Source organism: Poromitra crassiceps (assembly GCF_964638095.1).
Source record: "Poromitra crassiceps genome assembly, chromosome: 21".
Classification (NCBI taxonomy): Eukaryota; Metazoa; Chordata; class Actinopteri; order Beryciformes; family Melamphaidae; genus Poromitra; species Poromitra crassiceps.
Window position 1 is genome coordinate 18,117,643 of NC_139638.1, and position 18,125 is coordinate 18,135,767.

General features: G+C 42.6%; 2 protein-coding genes across 2 annotated transcripts in view; one reads left to right on the plus strand and one right to left on the minus strand.

Annotated features, from left to right (window-relative positions):
- The first annotated feature begins 41 nt into the window (after window positions 1–41).
- On the plus strand, window positions 42–7,130 carry trim69 (tripartite motif containing 69). The gene is made up of 6 exons (XM_083657840.1): window positions 42–687; window positions 1,243–1,338; window positions 2,589–2,822; window positions 4,767–4,789; window positions 4,913–5,028; window positions 5,882–7,130. The coding sequence occupies exons 1-6, from the start codon at window positions 49–51 to the stop codon at window positions 6,424–6,426; spliced, it is 1,653 nt and encodes a 550-aa protein (XP_083513966.1). The 5' UTR covers window positions 42–48; the 3' UTR covers window positions 6,427–7,130.
- A 1,467-nt stretch (window positions 7,131–8,597) lies between these two features.
- The window catches only part of LOC310795314 (bone morphogenetic protein 1-like), a gene marked incomplete at both ends in the record, with an annotated part of 29,276 nt that continues 19,748 nt past the window's right edge, over window positions 8,598–18,125 (minus strand). The window contains 8 exons of the mRNA XM_083657364.1: window positions 8,598–8,732; window positions 10,086–10,336; window positions 10,893–11,106; window positions 11,254–11,381; window positions 12,228–12,353; window positions 15,260–15,440; window positions 15,600–15,763; window positions 16,983–17,108. Of these exons, the coding sequence (XP_083513490.1) occupies window positions 8,598–8,732; window positions 10,086–10,336; window positions 10,893–11,106; window positions 11,254–11,381; window positions 12,228–12,353; window positions 15,260–15,440; window positions 15,600–15,763; window positions 16,983–17,108 (1,325 nt within the window). The remainder of the gene's footprint in view (window positions 8,733–10,085; window positions 10,337–10,892; window positions 11,107–11,253; window positions 11,382–12,227; window positions 12,354–15,259; window positions 15,441–15,599; window positions 15,764–16,982; window positions 17,109–18,125) is intronic.

The window sequence follows — 18,125 nt, forward strand, 5'->3', positions numbered from 1 at the left end:
AGGTCCAGCTGCACACACAGAACAAAGGAAAGGAACCAAGAAAGAGGAATGAACAAGAATCAGAAAGAAGTGAAGAAAGTCCAGTCAGTCTATCTGCAGAACCTGGAGAAATTAAATAAAGCGGAGAAGAAAAGCTGGAAACCGAAGGAAGGAGACCTTTTGGTGCCAGCAGCTGTGGAGCAGCAGCAGCAGCGAGCGCCTGCCATGGCTGCGCAGGTCTCCAAAAGCTCGGCTCAGAGGCTGAGCAGAGACCTGACCTGCTCCATCTGTTTGGACCTGTTCAAACAGCCGGTCTCCCTGCCCTGCGACCACACCTTCTGCCAGGGCTGCATCGCGGGCTACTGGTCGGGCCCGCGCGGAGGCGGCAGCGGCTCCTGCCCCCAGTGCAGGAAGGTGTACCCCGGGCAGAGCTACCGGCCCAACCGCATCGTGGCCAACATCGTGGAGAGCTACTGCCAGGGGCTGGAGGAGAGCGCTGCCGCCGGGCTGGTGGGAGACGTGCTGGTGACCGACAGAGCTCCTCTGTCGCCGGCCGCCCCGCCCACCCCGCGCTGTACCCGCCACCGGGAGGAGCTCAAGCTGTACTGTGAGGAGGACCAGGAGCTGCTGTGTCTGGTGTGCGGCCTCTCCCAGGAGCACAGGAACCACACCATGGTGTGTGTGCAGGAGGCCGAGCAGAGACACAGAGTGAGTGCACCTGGAGTTAACCTTCAGCACAATATTCAAGCAGGGTCAGAGGCTACAACATGAATACGTTTTTAATGATCTACCTTTCCCTGTATAGCAGAATGCATCTCAGGAAGTGCATATGCATATATATATATATATATTACAGTATGTACTTTGTATTCTGAGATACATTCATCTATATAAAATGAATTGAGTTCAAGTAAAGTGAAATGTAATAATAAAATACAGTTAAAATACTATATATATATATATATATATATATATTTGAGCTTATTCCAAATGAGTGCTCTCATTGCATTGCTTGCCTGCATAATAGCAAACATGATCCAGATTGTAGATGGCACCACTACAGATGATCGCTCAGTTTCTGTGGCCTATCCATAATATTGGTGCACATCACACCAATTTCTCTAGTATTTTAGTCACCTCATATTACATTTGTTTTTCATGTTTATGTTTCATAATTAAGGATTTTTTTGTCAAACAAATATTCAAATGAGACTATAAAAGCACGTCAGCAGCATCCGCTGAAGTTGTCCGTGTGTCTTGCAGGTGTCTCTGAGCAGCTCCATGGATTCTCTGAAGGTTGAGCTCAACACGGCGATGCAGTGTGAGAGGGAGGCGGAGGAGGAGGTCAAGAAGCTCAAGGTGAGAGGACATCTGAAGGTACATTACAAAAATGCATAGACCTCACTATGAGTTCATGGACATTGAGCCTCGCATTAGATGCTCCAATAAACTGTCATAGAATTGGCGTTAGGACTTCTTCTTCATATAACCTGAGATACTTTCCCTTATTTCCAGTGCAAATAGTCTTGTTTTTTCTAAAACATGTTATTAGGCTAATTTTATTGATATGAATGTCTGTGTCATTCTGCCTTGTTTCAAGATCCTATAACCACTTGTTTCGAGAACATTTCTGAATGAAAAGATGAAACTGGAAACTATGTGGGATTGTCCTTTTCCCCACCTGATTTCAAAATTGATTGTCAGACTTAAAATGATCATGATGTAAAAATGTGACATATGAAGCTACATTTTCAAAATAGAAGGGACATTTAAGGTTATGGTGCTAAAAGTAAAAATGTCTTATAAGAATGGAATGAGGGGAGGACAGGGGCCCTGTGCAAAGGCAACCATGAGGCCCCCTGAATCTCAAATCTCCATTGCTTTTTAATCCATCCTTTCTATATACATTTGGGTAGCTTTGCTTCTTTTAACTTTCTCTCAGAAACAAACACGATCATGAGCTTAAAGTCAAGGGGTAAAATCGCTCTAGAAGTTGCATAACTTTTATGACTTTTGAAGTGTTTTCCGAAAATCACGTTTAAAAGAAAATGCACATTTACTTTTCCGGAAAATCATAAAAGTTGTCCTCATTTGTATCTTGCTGAACACAGAGTTCGCTGTTTCATAAACTTTTCACCATCCTTATTTCAGACATTTAACCAAAAGCCCCATACAAAGAACCCCATTGACAAAATCCAGGACATTTTAATTGATGAGCTTGGGAAAGTACAGAGATGGCTAACAGATAACAGGCTTATCACTACATCTAGGCAAGTCGGAGTCTATTCTGTTCGGCTCTAAGCCTAAGCAAATGTACTTACTTTTAACTTATTTTAACTTACCCTGATTTGGGTTTTATAAATAAATTGCACTTTATTACTTTCATTTTATGGTTTTAATATTGACACAGTATTGCACAGTTCCTATCTTAATTTATTGTAATGGATCTTAACTACTTATTATGAAGTATATCTAACTTTATATTGCACATCTGTCCATATCAATTAGACTTAAATAAAAAAGACTTTTACACGCATAACGGGAGTGATAACATCCAGGTCTTCTGGACTCATTCGTGCTTAAATAACCATGGCCTCCCACCCTCTCAGGAGCACACGGCCGACCTGAAACAGCGCATCGAGGCCCAGTTCAGCGACCTGCACCAGTTCCTGTACCAGGAGGAGAAGCTGCTGCAGGTGAAGCTGAAGACAGAGGAGCGCAGGGAGCTGATTCGCCTGGACGAGCACAAAGCCCTGCTCTGTGTGGAGATCTGCCGCCTGCAAAGGGCGCTCACAGAGACAGAGGACAAGCTGCAGGAGCAGGACGCCTTCACTCTGCTCCGGGTGAGACTAGTGTGTTGGGAGTAACTAGCCACTGTCATTTAACTACTTTTTGCAGTAACTAGTAATCTAATTACTTTTTCAAATTAAGCAACCGCAGTTACAATTACTGACGTTTAAATTGACTAGTTACTAGTTACTTACTGTAGCACAACTTTAGATAATTATCCAGTTTATGATCATCGGACCTAGTGTGGGGAGATCCTCCCTGCCAGGCAGAAATGTTCCACACACCGCAGCTGCAGCCAGAGCCAGTTGGCTATAAGCCTCCCCAATATAGAGTACCACAGGGATGACGTATTTTTGTAGGCTTACCCAGAAGTCCCTGCACTTCCGGGTCTTCTGTCTAAAAGTGAGTGGGGTTTTTGTATGGGAATTTCTGTTAAATGCATGAAATAAGGTCTGTGGTTAACAAAAGTCTATGAAACAGTGAAGATTGTCTTCAGCAAGATCATCTTCATAAACGAGCAACACTTTGCTTAAATGCGTTTTTTTAACGCAATTTTCAGAAAACGCTTCAAAAGTCATATGTGGTCCCTCATTTGTGAAGATTATCTTGATGAGAACAAACTTCACTGTTTCATAAACTTTTGTTAACCACAGACCTCATTTTATTTAACCCTTATTTCATTGAACTGAAATCCCCATATAAAAATCCCATTCACTTTTACACCTAAAAGCCGGAAGTGCTAAAATCCAGGTCTTCCGGACTCATTCCTGCTGTCCTCATAGGCAAATGAAGCATCCTATGCAGGTAGATTACATTACATTACATTACAATGTAATGTAATCTATGCAGGTACATTACATTACATTACATTACATGTAATCTATGCAGGTACGATGATAGATACAATTTGACATTATGTTTTGCCCCACACTGTGCCACAGCAACAATAAAGTACTATGTGCATTAATAACTAAGAGAATCCAAGCAGACTTTTAAAAGGCAAAAGTTGCTTCCCCTAGTAACTAATTACTTTCATTACGCAGTATTTTTTTAAGTAATTAAATTACTTTTTGAGAGAAGTAACGAGTAACTGTAACTAATGACTAATTTTCAGTCACTCGCCCAACACTGCGGGTGATACAGCCCTGCGGTTCTTCTTATGGGCAACATACACAAAGGCAGTTAGTTCCCTGAATACATTTCATCTGGAAGCTGTTAACATCATGATGAGTCAAGCACTGCACATGGAAGACAAAGTGCTGAGTGCTCTCGTTTTAAAACCTTTCATATGTTTCTGTGATTCCAAACACAAAACTAGTTCCACCTCACTGCAGCCAAAGGAGCATGAGTACATAAAAAGAAAGACAATTTGCTTTATACATCAATTTTTTTTAAGCTCTACATGAATTCTGTCCTGTATCAGACACATTGCTTATAGAACCATGACCAAAAGGTGAAATAGGCAAAAATCAACAAGAACATTCAAATCAGATTTCAAGTAAGAAAGAAAAAATCTTGCTGTGCTGTTCAGATTGGTCAAAAATGTTTGCACACCGTTCTTAAAGGCTGTTATGTCAATGTAAAAACATAGATCATTTTAGTTCATGTGCATTTTTCAAAGGTAAAGGTTGAATTATTGGTAAAAAAAAAAATTATTATTAGAAAAGTTATTAGAAAGATGACCACATTGTCACCATTGTTATTAACAATAGCTTCTCTGAGTGCAGGGAGCACTCAGACAGGATGCGAGCCAATGATCTCACTCCTTGATGTGAGGATAAGGAGCTTAGTGCAGACGTCAGGCCCCGTACAGTACTCTCTGGCCCAGGCTGTGGGACTTTCCCCACGGCCATGGGGAGATCCCACAGGGCGGGATAGCGTGAGCTCAGACATTGATGTCATGTGGAAAATCTTTCCCCTTCTTTTTGCACACAGACAAAATAATCAACAGTCTCTCTTTTCCCTTTGTTTCCCCCCCCCTGCTCCTCGTCCCCCAGAGCATCAAAACCCTGCTCCAGAGGTGAGACCTCTCCCAACATTTTTTATATCTCGGCTAGTTTTGGTCTTGCTTCTCAAATGACTTGACCAAACACAATGCTGTTTTCCTTCTTCTCTCTCTCTCTCTCTCTCTCTCTTTTGCCAGGCCACCGCTGAAGTTTGAGAAACCCACGCTGACACCGCCCAGTCTGTGCGAGGGTCGCTTTGCAGGGCCGCTGCAGTACAGAGTGTGGAAGTCCCTGAAAGGAAGCATTTACCCAGGTACTGTAAACCAGATGCAATTTAGAGAGAGAGAGTGGCGTCAGCGGAGGACCAAAATGCGTCACTCATTAGCCAATGAACAGCCAGGAAGGGGTCTCGCGCTACTTTTGAATGCTAAAATAAAGCTGATAATGAACAATTTGATTTAAAAAAAAAATGTTCAAAGTACAACACAAACTGTCCATTTTGCTGCTTGATCAATAACCTTACTTCCTGGAACTCTTGAGAGGAGTAAAAAACTGGTCCATTGGAGTGAATGGAGATGTTCTATATCTCTTCTATATACACGACTCTGCTGTAAATCACAATTTGTCCACACCCCCCTTTAAAAATGTGTAGTAGGCTACGAGTACCGAATACAACAGACAAAACAAACACAAAACATCTAAACCTGAATCATAAAGGTGTCGTCAAACAATCTGTCTAACGCAGTGGTTCTCAAAGTGGGACTGGGACCCCCCAGGGGTCCCTGAGGTGGTCCCCACCCCAGCAAAAAGGGGAATAATTTATTTTCACTATAATTCCATCTATAGGTAACACATCGACAGAATGTATGATTATGTTTGATCATGTGTTTCATAAACTTTCTGTAATAAAACATCTAATAGCAAAAACAATCTAATCAGATGGGGGGACCCTGGGACAAAATCGTATCAAATGGGGGTCCGTGGTAGCCTGGTAACCAGTCCCAATGAATAATCATTCATATGGAGAGTGCTGACATCTGCGATTCATATGGGTCCTGGATACCAGGCTAGTTCTAATCTGTGTTAGTTTAGGGGTCCTTGATGTGAAAACGTTTGTCAACCACCCAGGTCTCAGTGGTCTAACACCAATGCTTTCCTGTCTTCAGTTCCCGCAGCCATCACATTTAACTCCAGCACAGCCAACCCCTGGCTCAGCCTGACCTCGTCCCTGACCTGTGTCCGCTACCAGACCTTCAACCACGCCGTGCAGGACAACCCGCACAGGTTCAACGCCGCCCTGTCCCTCCTGGGGAGCCAGGGCTTCACGCACGGCCGCCATTACTGGGAGATCGAAGTGTACAGCAGCACCGTGTGGACGGTGGGCGTGGCTCGCGAGTCCGTGTCCAGGAAGGGAGTCATCAAGGCCCTGCCGGCCAACGGCTTCTGGACGCTCTCGCTCTCCTACGGGATCCAGTACATGGCCGGCACGTCGCCCCCTACTGTCCTGTCCCTGGAGGAGCCGCTGGCCCGGATCGGCGTTTACCTGGACTACAAGAGGGGCCTGGTGTCCTTCTACAATGCAGAGAGCATGACGCACCTGTACACCTTCCGGGAGACCTTCACAGAGACTCTCTACCCTTACTTCAACCTGGGCTTCCTGGATAAAGTGCATGAAAACGAGCCTCTCAAAGTTTTCTTACCAAAGATTTGAACCCGCCTCAAAAGAGAAAGATACAGGTGCTAAACGATTCCAAATGTGTCTGTCAAAGTCAATTTGTATAACAGAGAAGGACGCATTCTTACTCTTTTTGTACTGTACAAAATGACACAAAACAGTGGATTGTAATTGTGCATTGTAAATAAACAGTTCAAATGCAATTGGCTGACAAAGTAGCAAAACATGTATATTGTAACTACTTTTGCTACAATGTGGAGTTTGTCAGCTGGATCTGCAATCACACATTTAATTTAACCACACCAGTACTTAAATGCAGAGTAGAAAAGTGTTTGGTTAGCTGACAGTTTCAGATCGATATAATGTGCTATTATAGTTATTAATCTTCAATAATCATCTTTTTTGACGTGTTATATTAAATACATACAATTAAACATCTGTAATTATCACTTTAACACTGTGATTGTTTTAGGCTACATGTTGAAATAATGTAACTTGTGGACATGACTGGGATTGCACCTATTAGCAAAGACTTTGTGGTAGTTATTCCTAAATTGCATTTAAGGAGGGGGACACACAGCCTGTCATCTATAAACCTTTAGTAAATAAAGTTATCCTCGCCTGTTGTTAGAAATGATGTGTAAATTATTTACAATTAATTTACAAGGCTTTCTGCATACTAAGTTTTCACTGGTGCCTCCAATGTAAACAATACTGTACACTGCAGTGAAATAAAAGTCTACCGCTATCAATTCCAAAACATTGTTATATGTTACTGATCTTTTTGAATTAAACTCGGTAGAAATAATATACAGCATGCTTTGGGAATAGCACTTGTTATTGGAGAGCTCATTGCCAAATAAATATCAAATAATTGCCTGAAAAGCACAAGGAAGTTGTCTCTCTGTATAAAGTGGTAATCCGTCAAACGCTCAGTGATGTACCGTGGCTGTCGATTGGCATGTCTACGTTATCAATAAATTAGATTAATTTGAGTAGTGGAAGATAAAGCAACATTGAATCAATTAAAAACTAGTGGCTAAAGTTGGATCAATCAATCTCTGGACACAAATAAAATGAGTAGTTGCAATTATGTGGACAACGTGATCTGATGTCATATACTGTTAGGATAGATGAGAAGGCCATTAGATTAAACAGGCTGAACCTGAATGAGCCCAGTGGTTTTCAAAGGGTGGTCCGTGGACCCCAGGGGTCCTTAAAAAGTCCTAGGTTGTCCTTCACTCAAAGAAGTAAAGAACTTGTGCAACTGCCTATCTACAGGGGTGTCCTCAGCCAAACACTACTGGATGGTTTAATACAGTAACTCCAGTAGTCCAAGTCAGTGGTTCTCAAATGTTTTCACATGAAGGTCCCCTAAACTGACAAAAATGAGACCACGGACCCCCATTTGATAGGATTTTGTCCCACGGTCCCCCATATGATAATAAGATCGATGCTTTTAGATGTTTTTATAAAACCCATGACCAAAATAGTCATTGTGTTACTTATGAAAGGAATTCGAGCAAAAATAAATTACCCCCCTTTTGGCTGGGGACCCCCTCAAGGACCCCTGGGGGTCCCCGGACCCCCATTTGAGAACCACTGGTCTAAGTAAAAACTACGAGGGTATAGTTTTGTCTTTTTCTCACAATGATACTAAATAACAGACCAAGCCCGATTTCAGGAATTGTGCATTTTCAACAAATCAGCTTCTTCCTCTCTTCCTTCATTAACATGTTCACTTTGTCTAATGATACAATCCAAAGAATTTAATAGTGCATTACATTCATTAGAAGCAATCAACCTTTCAACTTCAGACACAGTAAAAAGTGACACGGTCCATATCGCAACTATAGAACGAGGTGTTTTTCATTTGAGTGGCAAATCACATCACAAATATATATCTCGACCACTAACACAGTGCTGTGATTCAATCATAACAGGCTGCATACTGAATTTACTTCAAATCATCAACTCAAATCAACCTTTCTTTCTCCTTCAGCCCCAAATCTATATGATGAGAAAAATGTAAAGGCACACATGACTGCATGGCTCCGCCCCTCACAGATGATTGTAGGGCGTGTGTGGGTTGGTGTTTGTGGGATCAGTCCATGCGTTTTGCTCCTCTTTGGGAAAAGGGCGCGTCCGACCAAATGTTAGGGGTGAAGTCTCCGTTTGAAGTCAGATAGAGTAACTGTGAAAGGGAGTCACTTGCTTGCGTGTAAAGTGTCCTGGAACTTTGTGCTCGTGTAGCGCAGATGAAAGCCTTTTTTATTGATGCTATCATCTGAATGAAACTTTAGAACGATGGCATCCCCAGCTGAGTAAATCTCCTCTGGGGCCTGTGGAAGAGAGAGAGAGACAGAGAGAGACAGAGAGAGAGAGAGAGAGAGAGAGGGAGAGAGAGAGAGAGAGGCAGAGAGAGAGAGAGAGAGAGAGAGAGAGAGAGAGAGAGAGAGAGAGAGGCAGAGAGAGAGAAGAGAAAAACAGTGAGACAGTATTGCATTGTTATAGAATTATAATACTATAGAACAGTGGCAGTAGCGGAGCGTACACCGGGGCAGAGGGTGCGCCCCATCAAAAAAAAAAAAAAATTGCATGCCAGGCCAGGCCAGGCCTGAGTGTGAGAGCAATTCAATCAATAGACAATAACATTGGTGTGTTTAAAATGAGATATTGCACTAAATATGGCTAAAACAGATTCAAACATGCAAAAAAGGCAAATTTTTCTTCGCGCCGGCCTTAATTGGATTTTTTTGGGGGGGGGGGCCCCCTAAGAGCTTCGCCCCCCCTGAGCTGATAGGGTCGCTCCGCCCCTGAACAGTGGTCATCAACAGCGGATACAGGACCCCTAGGGGGTCTGCAGAGGTGCTGCAGGGGGTCCGCCAATTTGTGTCAAAGTAGTTTGTGAAAATTAAAAGAATGTATTTTAGATGAAAAATTATAATATTGAGTCAACTCCAATTAAGCATTAATAGGCAATAATAAGCAAAAATGACTTACAAAATGAACGATTCCCGTGAGTATATAAATAGGTTAATAAGGGATTATAAATGTTATTATAGGCCACGCTTCAAAAATGCGACACAATTTTATTTGATTTTAATCGTAGGGAGTCCCTGCTCTGTTTCTCTAGTATCAACCAAGGGGTCCTGGGGCTGGAAACGGTTGAAGGCCCCCTGGTCTAGAACAGGGATACTCAACTTGCTTTGCCCGGGGGCCACTTTCGTGAAATGATAGAAGGCCAGGGGCCAGTTAATATAAACAATCAATATTAATTTTTCTGTAGCGGATTGTAGGTTTTTGGGGTGTCAGTCGAAGTTTAGTCTGACAATGTTGCACACCGGATAGTTAGTTAGGTTAAGTACATACATAAGTGCCTGGGTAGCGAGCAGACGGCGGTATTTGACAATTTAGCGGCTAAATCATAGATTATTGAAAGATATTCCATATTCCAGGCTGAAATGCTATAACAGAAGTGGAGTATTGGCCAGAATGACATGAACATTTGGAACACTTATTCAGCGGGTATCTTGCATGTTGTGTTCAGGTGCACTGTAATTTTTTTTTTTTTTTTGCAATTCCATCGTGGGCCGCCAGTTGAGTATCACTGGTCTAGAATCTGACTGAAGGAGACCGTTTGAGGCGGCTTTTTGCTGCACAAAACCAAGAACCAGTCAGACTTTCCGTCTTACCCCAGAGCCACAGTATCGTCCCAGCCTCGGGGCCTTGACGTCGCCGCCGTCATACAGTTCCACGTAATCATAGCCACAGTCGGCCTCCTCCTCGATCTCAAACACTTGGAAGATGATCTCCACTCCGTAGCCCTTCTCGGCTGAGACCACCCAGTGACAGTCGCAGCCTCCCGGGTAGTTGTTATCTCCAAACTGGGCATGGGAGTACAAATCTTTAGTCTGGACCTCAGCTTTAAGGCTTCCTCCACATTCTGGGAAATGTACAACCACAAAATTAGAGAGTCAAAAAGAGAAGCTCGTAAAAGTGGGAAAAAATGCAGAGCTCAGACACACAGAAAACATACAAATACTGTAGTCCTACTGCTTTTTTTGTTTTGAATGAAGTTGAAAACTGAATCCATCACATTGGTATCCCTTACAGAAAAACCACATGAACTTCACATGTGCAAAATCACATGTGCAAAATCACGTGTGATCATATGTGATTTTGCACATGTGCAATTTCACATGTGATCACATGTTGAATTTCACATGTGGAAACACGTGGAACACATGTGGAACACATGTGAAACATGTGGAACACGTGTGAAACATGTGCTTTGCCCATGGGAAGCATGTGGTTTTGGAACGTTTTCACATGTGAAATGTGTGAAACCCATGTAAATTCCCATGTGATTACATGTGAAACCTATGTGATTACATTACATTACATGTGAACCTCATGTGTTTTTTCTGTAAGGGATGGTACCTGTATGTATCACTTATTAAATGACTTAAATGACACTATTAAGTGACTGCTTTGCCCACCTGCTGTATGCGAGGCTTCAAATCCTCTCTTCTGGACTGAGTTGTCAGAGAAAAAGCGCAGGAACATTTTGTCGCCACTAGAGAGGAGTGGAGAAGGCTTAGTGGTGCCACAGAAGCGTCCCAGGCTGGGCGCGCGGCCGTCTTGCCCGTCGAAGATCTCCAGATGGTCATAAGTGCACTCCACATGAGCCTCCATGTCGATCTCATTGAAGGCCTGACAAATCAGTCAGAGGCCAATTAGGAGAGATAGGCCTTGATATTTTGTTGACTACTTTTGAAGTCTCTTTAGTTTTTGGGTCATGTGACATGTTTGAATAATAATTCAAAGGAAAAATACAATAACACAATACAGTTGACGTACAAATCTGATTCGATGACCTGGCGTTGTGGAGAGAGACCAGGTGCAGGCTTTCTTGCTGGGGTATTTATCAGGCCAGTTGGGGCTACTGATTGTGCCTGTGACACTGTTCACAACATGATCACAGTCCCCTGGAAACAAACAAAATCAAGAAACCTTGAAAATCAACCAATGTTATAATTTTCCTTGTGAGGACTGTCTGTTTCAAACATAAATTACATTATGGTTGATTGTATATTTGATAAAGGTCCATCCATCCATCCATCAGATGAACTGTCAAATCAACTGTATACATGAGTGGAGACATGTAGAAATGCTGCAGCACAGACATATGAAGTTCTAACGTAAGTTCAGTCAGGAAGACTATAATCTGCACTTTACAACTTCCTCGGTTCACTTCTTATTTCTCCACCCTTTCAAATCTGCTCACATGCTCAAAATAAACCTGTCAACTTCCGGGCTTCAATTGAATAATCAGCTGTTTGCTACCTGGTCTCTATTATCCAATAGCATAATGCGTCACATCACCTCTCACCCCACACACCTCCATTGTAAGCCTATCCCATTGCTTTTCACCCCTCATCGTAAGCCTATCACATGGCTGTTGTCCTATTAAATATGCTTGTTTCTATCCATTCAGCCTCCCAACCTTGCTGCTGACAGTTTTGCACCCTCCGCCTCTCCTTCTCCACCCAGTCTTCACAGACCCATCAGATTCTTCAGTCTGAAGAGTCTCATCAGTTTCAGAAGGAGATGCATCACCATCACGACCACCAGTAGACTCTACTGGCTGCTGCTCATGGCTGATGCAGCTCTATCTCAATATCTCCCTGTGATGTCTAAGAGCCAAAGACTATTAACAACACCTCATTCTCATCATATTTTCTGTAAATCATCATTCATTCACTATTGTAATAAATATTATTTTATTCATTCTCTAGTATCAAGTCTCTCCTGATTGAAATACTGTACTGTACCTTCCTTGCAGTCATGCTGATTATCATGCAACACGAAGCCACTGCGACACTGACAACGGTAGCTTCCAAAGGTGTTCGCACACTCGTGTTGGCAGCCTCCGTTTTGATCGGAGCACTCGTCTTTATCTGTTGGGAAGTTTGGAGACATTCAGTTCAATAGAGAGGCAAAGTGAACGTCACTTCCTGCTTCAGCACTGTACCAGAGGTTTTCTTCCGCAATTTATTTTCCCATAGACATTTAGTAAAATACTTGTAAAAATAGTTTCACTTGGTCAAACCAAACGGTTCAGCTATATTTAGAATCGGGAGAGACCATAGAACATTTTACTCGGACCAAAACCAAAACAAACAAGGCCAGGTCGAAACCTGGCATAGGGCCGGTGTGCTCAGTAAAGTGCAGAACTCTGCCAAGGTGTATTGTGCTTAATGTATGAATTAAAAGCGTTATTGATAATGAAGTAGCCTATGCCTCATCATGTTCATTCAGGGATACTATGATGATGACAGTGGTTTGGGGCCCCTACTCTGATGTTGCATAGGGCCCCAAAAGGCCCAGAAGCGGCCCTGCAATCCCTCTCTCTCTCAGCCCGTATGACAGACTGACAGGCAGATGATCATGAGGCAGGGATGCAAATCATTCCTCAGCACATATACGCGGTGGTAAAACATTTTTGAAGGATGTCCTGGTCGAGGTGTATGTTGTAGGCTTGTTGTAGGCTACATGCTTTGCAGTATAACGTTATGCTGGAATTATGCTTGAAGTTTGGGCTGTCGCACGGAAATGAGAGACACTGAATCTTGACGAGGAAACGTGTGGAGCTTTTATACACTGTGTGGGTGTTTGTGCTCGCGGAAGTGAGCTGGAGTCTTGAAAACTCCACTTTGTCCGACCAGCCGCAGTTAGACAATTCGGGGTGTGCACGGCCAGGCGAAAACCGTCTACCTTGTGGAGGGGCGCGTCTGCTGATTTGACTCACTTTTCCGTGCGGACACTCGCCGATGCAGGAAGCAAATGAGACCTAATATAAGCGCTTGTTGTAGACTACATGCTTTTGCAGTATAGCATTCGTTTTCCGTCCCGTTCAAACTCAAAGACGCATGGGTATTTCACCTCGATGACAATTTCCTCGTCCTTTGTTGTGCGGGGGTGCGGGCGAAGCTCAGCTGATGTAGATGCAGCCAATTGTGCTCTGGAACTTTTTGCCATTTTTCCCCATAAATGTTTGTAAAGTGGCACTTATTGAAACCTACTACCCTGCTTGTAGGCATCAAAAGTCATCAGAAATTAATTTAGTGATGAAATAAAACTTTAAATTGTAAAAAACTTTCCGGAGCTTATGGCGTCTTCTCTGCTGCATTCTGCCTCTGCTTATGCCGAAATGCATGCTGGGAGTGTGGAAAGACATTTAGAACCTGAATCTGTGCTCAAATCTGGGCGACAGAGTCGAATGTAGGGGCCCTGCTGTGCATGCACACCGGCCCCAAAAACATTGAACAAATATTTTCTTTAAACCCGCATTTCTTTACATTTTGGTCGGAGTGAAATGTTATGTGGTCACTCCTGTTTCTAAATATAGCTGAACCGTTTGGTTTGAACAAGTAAAACTATTTTTATAAGCATTTTATGAAATGTCTATGGGAAAATAAATGGCGGATGAAAATCTCTGGTACAGTGCTGAAGCAGGAAGTGACGTTCAACTTTGGCTCTCTATATGTCATTGCAGAACGGATGCATGTGATGTCATTGTAAGTTGCACATATGCGCTTAATTTAGGCCCAGATCTGCTACTTCAACTACAGGTCACTTTGGTGCACTGCAGGCACCAAGTAGAAGACTGTGGTCTACTAACCAGGCATGTACACAAAATCATCCTAAAAGGAAAGAGAGTAAAGACTACTGTTTGTGCCCAGAAATAATCATGTGGGTGTCGCCGGCCTTTGAAAGCGCATGCGCCCCCCACTGGCCTTGGATGATATCGCAGTAGAACTTTCTCTCCTATGTCTGTTCTACTTCAGTACCCATTTCTCTAAATAAATAATAACATGTGTGGACTGACCACTGGCACTGGGCACAGCAATGTACAGTAGGCCTAATGTTTAGCTTTTCACATTGCAGACATGATTACATTTTCCTGTTGACTTCATCAATAAATGTCCATACTGTATGTATGTATACTGTGTTTTAGTACGACTGTAATTGTCCATATTACATTACAATAAAACAAGCCCATAGGATGAATCAGCGTGACGTCACTTGCCACCCAGAAATGCGGAACCCCGCGGCAGTTAATAGTAAGGAGTTGTGCCAAACAAACGTTAATATCTCAAAAACTATATATGTCATCGCTTATATTTTGACATTCTGAGTGAGAGCAGAAGTAGCTCAAGAGTTTGATGTATAATATGCATGTCGTGTTAAAGTTGTGTGAACTGTCGCAGTTTTTAAAATGTAAACAGAGTTAACTGGCCAGAGTCAGCCACTCACGCCTCGCGCCACTTGGGCCCCATAGGGTTCCATTGCCGTTGCCACCCAGTGAAGCGGTTTGTTTACCAAAATGCTGCTCGGCTGATCCCTCGTATAGAAATCCTTTTTTTTAACCTAGCAGTATCATTTCTATAGCCATCTGTGGCCTCACTGAGCAGGCCACATCTATAATCTACTGCAGTTATGGATTTGAGCACATTCTAATCTACATTCATTGATCATTTTGCCAAATCACATATTAAGCCACAAAATATCCTTCACACTATTTTTCAGAACATTTTTTTTTGACAACTGAGAAACTGTTTTACAAACCAATGGGAATAAAAAATAAAGGTTGAAAGACTGTCTATAACTTCACCTATGCATATTTGCCAACTATTGTGCCACCCTTAATTAAATGACAGTGATCATAAATTGGACACATAATTAAAGACAGCTGCCTTCATTGGTCTATAGTAGACTGTATAGGATAATGGTTTTGCCCTTCTAAGCAGATCTGGACCTCAGTGTGAATTACATACAGTAGAGTTGACATTTCATGGCTCACCAGAGAAGAACTGGGCTCTGAAGCCCTTCTTGGAGACAGTGTTGTCTGACTTGAACTCGACCCGCATGTTGTTCTGTTGGGAGGTGATGGCGTCGGGTCTCTCTGCTCCACAGAACTTGCCATGAAGTTTTGAGTCTGAACTCAGCCCGCTTCGCACCTCCACATAATCATATTTACATACCTGATGATGGCAAACAACTAGAACGTTTTAATTACTACCCAGGGCATTCAAATAAGAATTATGCCTAGGAAATTATCAGTGATTGAGTCTCTGTGACCGTGACATACTAACCCGGTACAGAAACACAACACAAGCAAATCGATAAGGACGTGAACCTACGTCGTTGCCTTCAGTCTCGAAGTCTTGGAAGAGCAGCGTGATGCGATACTGAGTGGGTGCCACCAGCTGCCACACACAGTTCTTGTTGGGCGGGTATTCTTTAGGCCATCCAGGGGTCGTCAGGGAGCCATTCAGCTTGGTGATGAAGCCGCCGCAGGCAGCTGCTGGTGGGAGACAAGGCTGACTTTAGTGGTGAAACTGTGGGAGAGAAGCTTCAGAGTTTTCCCAACTTGTGACTTAAAAAAAGAGAGAGAGAGAGAGAGAGTGTGTGTGTGTGTGTGTGTGTGTGTGTGTGTGTGTGTGTGTGTGTGTGTGTGTGTGTGTGCGTGTGCGTGTGCGTGTGCGTGTGCGTGTGCGTGTGCGTGTGCGTGTGCGTGTGTGTGTGTGTGTGCTACCAGTGTACCCGGCGTTGCCCGGGATATTAGGCACAAAGCGATATTTTTGTGTACATGTTCAGGAATGGTTACAGTGAATAGTTTATAGTTTAATAAACCTTTTTCATGATCCTCCTTAGAGCAATGAAACGTCCCACATGTACTGTATGTAGGAAGCGGGAAAGGGTTAAAAAATTCAGTTGAGAGAGAGAGAGAGAAAGAGAGAGAGTTCAGTAGAGCGAGCTAGTGCACAAAGGGAAAGCCGACAACCAATGCTTTTCCCTGCTCTTAAATTTGCATGAATCAAGATAGTAGCCCTGATGGACTGCAATATGACAAGGACGCTGCAGCAAGGGAGCATTGCCCTCTTCTGGTAAAAGAAGGAATAGCTGGGGAATCAGGCATCTCCTGTCACGGTAATCGATTTATGGATCATTTTGTGTATAGGTCATGTCCTAAAACTGTTTATCTAGGTGGGTGTTGTCATAAACTGAAAAAGACAAATTGAAATAAATTGTGGTCAGCATCAAGTCCACTAGGGCTAGGCAGACTTTGGCTTTCAAATTTTACATTTTGACCTTTAATTATAATACCCCATCTGTCTGACTGGCAAATGTGTGGAGCAAATGCAGAAGAAGAATATGTGTAGCAAGTTTCACATCAAGATAAGTTAAGATTTTCCTTAGAGTCCGAATTAAGGTGTCCATAACATAAAATCAGATGCACAAAACACCCTTAAATCTTCTCCTTAAGGTTAAACATTTTGAGGAAAACTTAAGCACAAGATTTAAGAGTGTTCCGTGCAGCCGATTCTATTTTCTGGACACCTTAACCCGGACTCTAAGGCAGATCTTAACTTAAGGTGCTTTGTGCAACCAGCCCCAGACTTTTGGTGTGTGTGTGTGTGTGTGTGTGTGTGTGTGTGTGTGTGTGTGTGTGTGTGTGTGTGTGTGTGTGTGTGTGTGTGTCTGTGTCTCAAGGCGGGTGGGGTCACCCCTGCTATACTCACTCTCACAGGTGCGTCGGTCAGAGGCCAGCTCATATCCGGGGTCACAGGCACACCTGTAGCTGCCCAGCGTGTTCAGGCACCGCTGTTCACACTGGCCATTGTCCGGTTTGGAACACTCATCCATCTCTAGCAATGAAATTATTAATTATTATTCATTTGCTAATTCATAATCAGCTTATGCAGGGCAAAATATCACCAGTCACTGGCACAATAAAGTAACACAGATACAAATACATGCAATACAGACTAATCAAAGAGTATTTCCAACATTTATTTGGCTGTTACAGAAGCCATTCATTGATTATTCCTTGCAGCATGTTGTGGGAATTTTAATTTCTACCTAGACATCATTATTTTTTATTAAGTTCGTTTGACGTATATATATTTATCTCATGTGTGCTGATTTTATTGTATTGCACTGTTTGTTCTTGTTTTTTTGCTTTGTATTCTGATAGTTTATCTTGGCAATTGTATTAGATAAGTCTTTTGGAAACTATTTTTGTGTTGGCAGTATAGGGGTGGGGGGGGGGGGGGGGGACAAAAAAAAATGCTTGTCAATATTTGTGAGAAAACAATACCTTTTGTTGAATAAAAATATATATTAAAAAAAGTTATTTTGACATGAATAATGTAATATGTAATAATGTAATGTAATGTAATAATGATACAATAGATTTTTGAAAGTGACATCTATAATAATAATAATAATAATAATAATAATAATACATAAGTTTTATATGGCGCTTTTCTGGGGAACTCAAAGATGCTTTACAATACATAGAAACAGTACATAATACAGTAAACAAAGTAAATAACAAGAACAAATACAGATACAAAACAAATACAAATCAATAGATTGCAGAGATGGAATGGTGGTTAGAGGTAAAAGTCAGATAGTGTAGGCTGTTTTGAAGAGGTGGGATTTGAGTTGGGTTTTGAAGGAGGTGAGTGAGTCGGAGTTTCTGATGTCGAGGGGCAGAGAGTTCCAGAGGGTTGGGGCAGCGATGGCAAAGGCTCTGTCCCCCGTGGTGCGGTGTCTGACATTAAGTAAGACACAATAAGACACAAGCACATGTCACCTTATGGGGGAAAAGGTTTCTACACTCTGCAGTTCACCAAAAGCCCTGATCACCACTGACTGTT

Coding starts and splice junctions, on each gene's coding strand:
- trim69 (XM_083657840.1), top strand. CDS start 49: ATGAACAAGAATCAGAAAGAAGTGAAGAAAGTCCAGTCAGTCTATCTG. Junction 1,339..2,588: donor AGGAGGTCAAGAAGCTCAAG/GTGAGAGGACAT, acceptor CCACCCTCTCAG/GAGCACACGGCCGACCTGAA. Junction 2,823..4,766: donor ACGCCTTCACTCTGCTCCGG/GTGAGACTAGTG, acceptor CTCGTCCCCCAG/AGCATCAAAACCCTGCTCCA.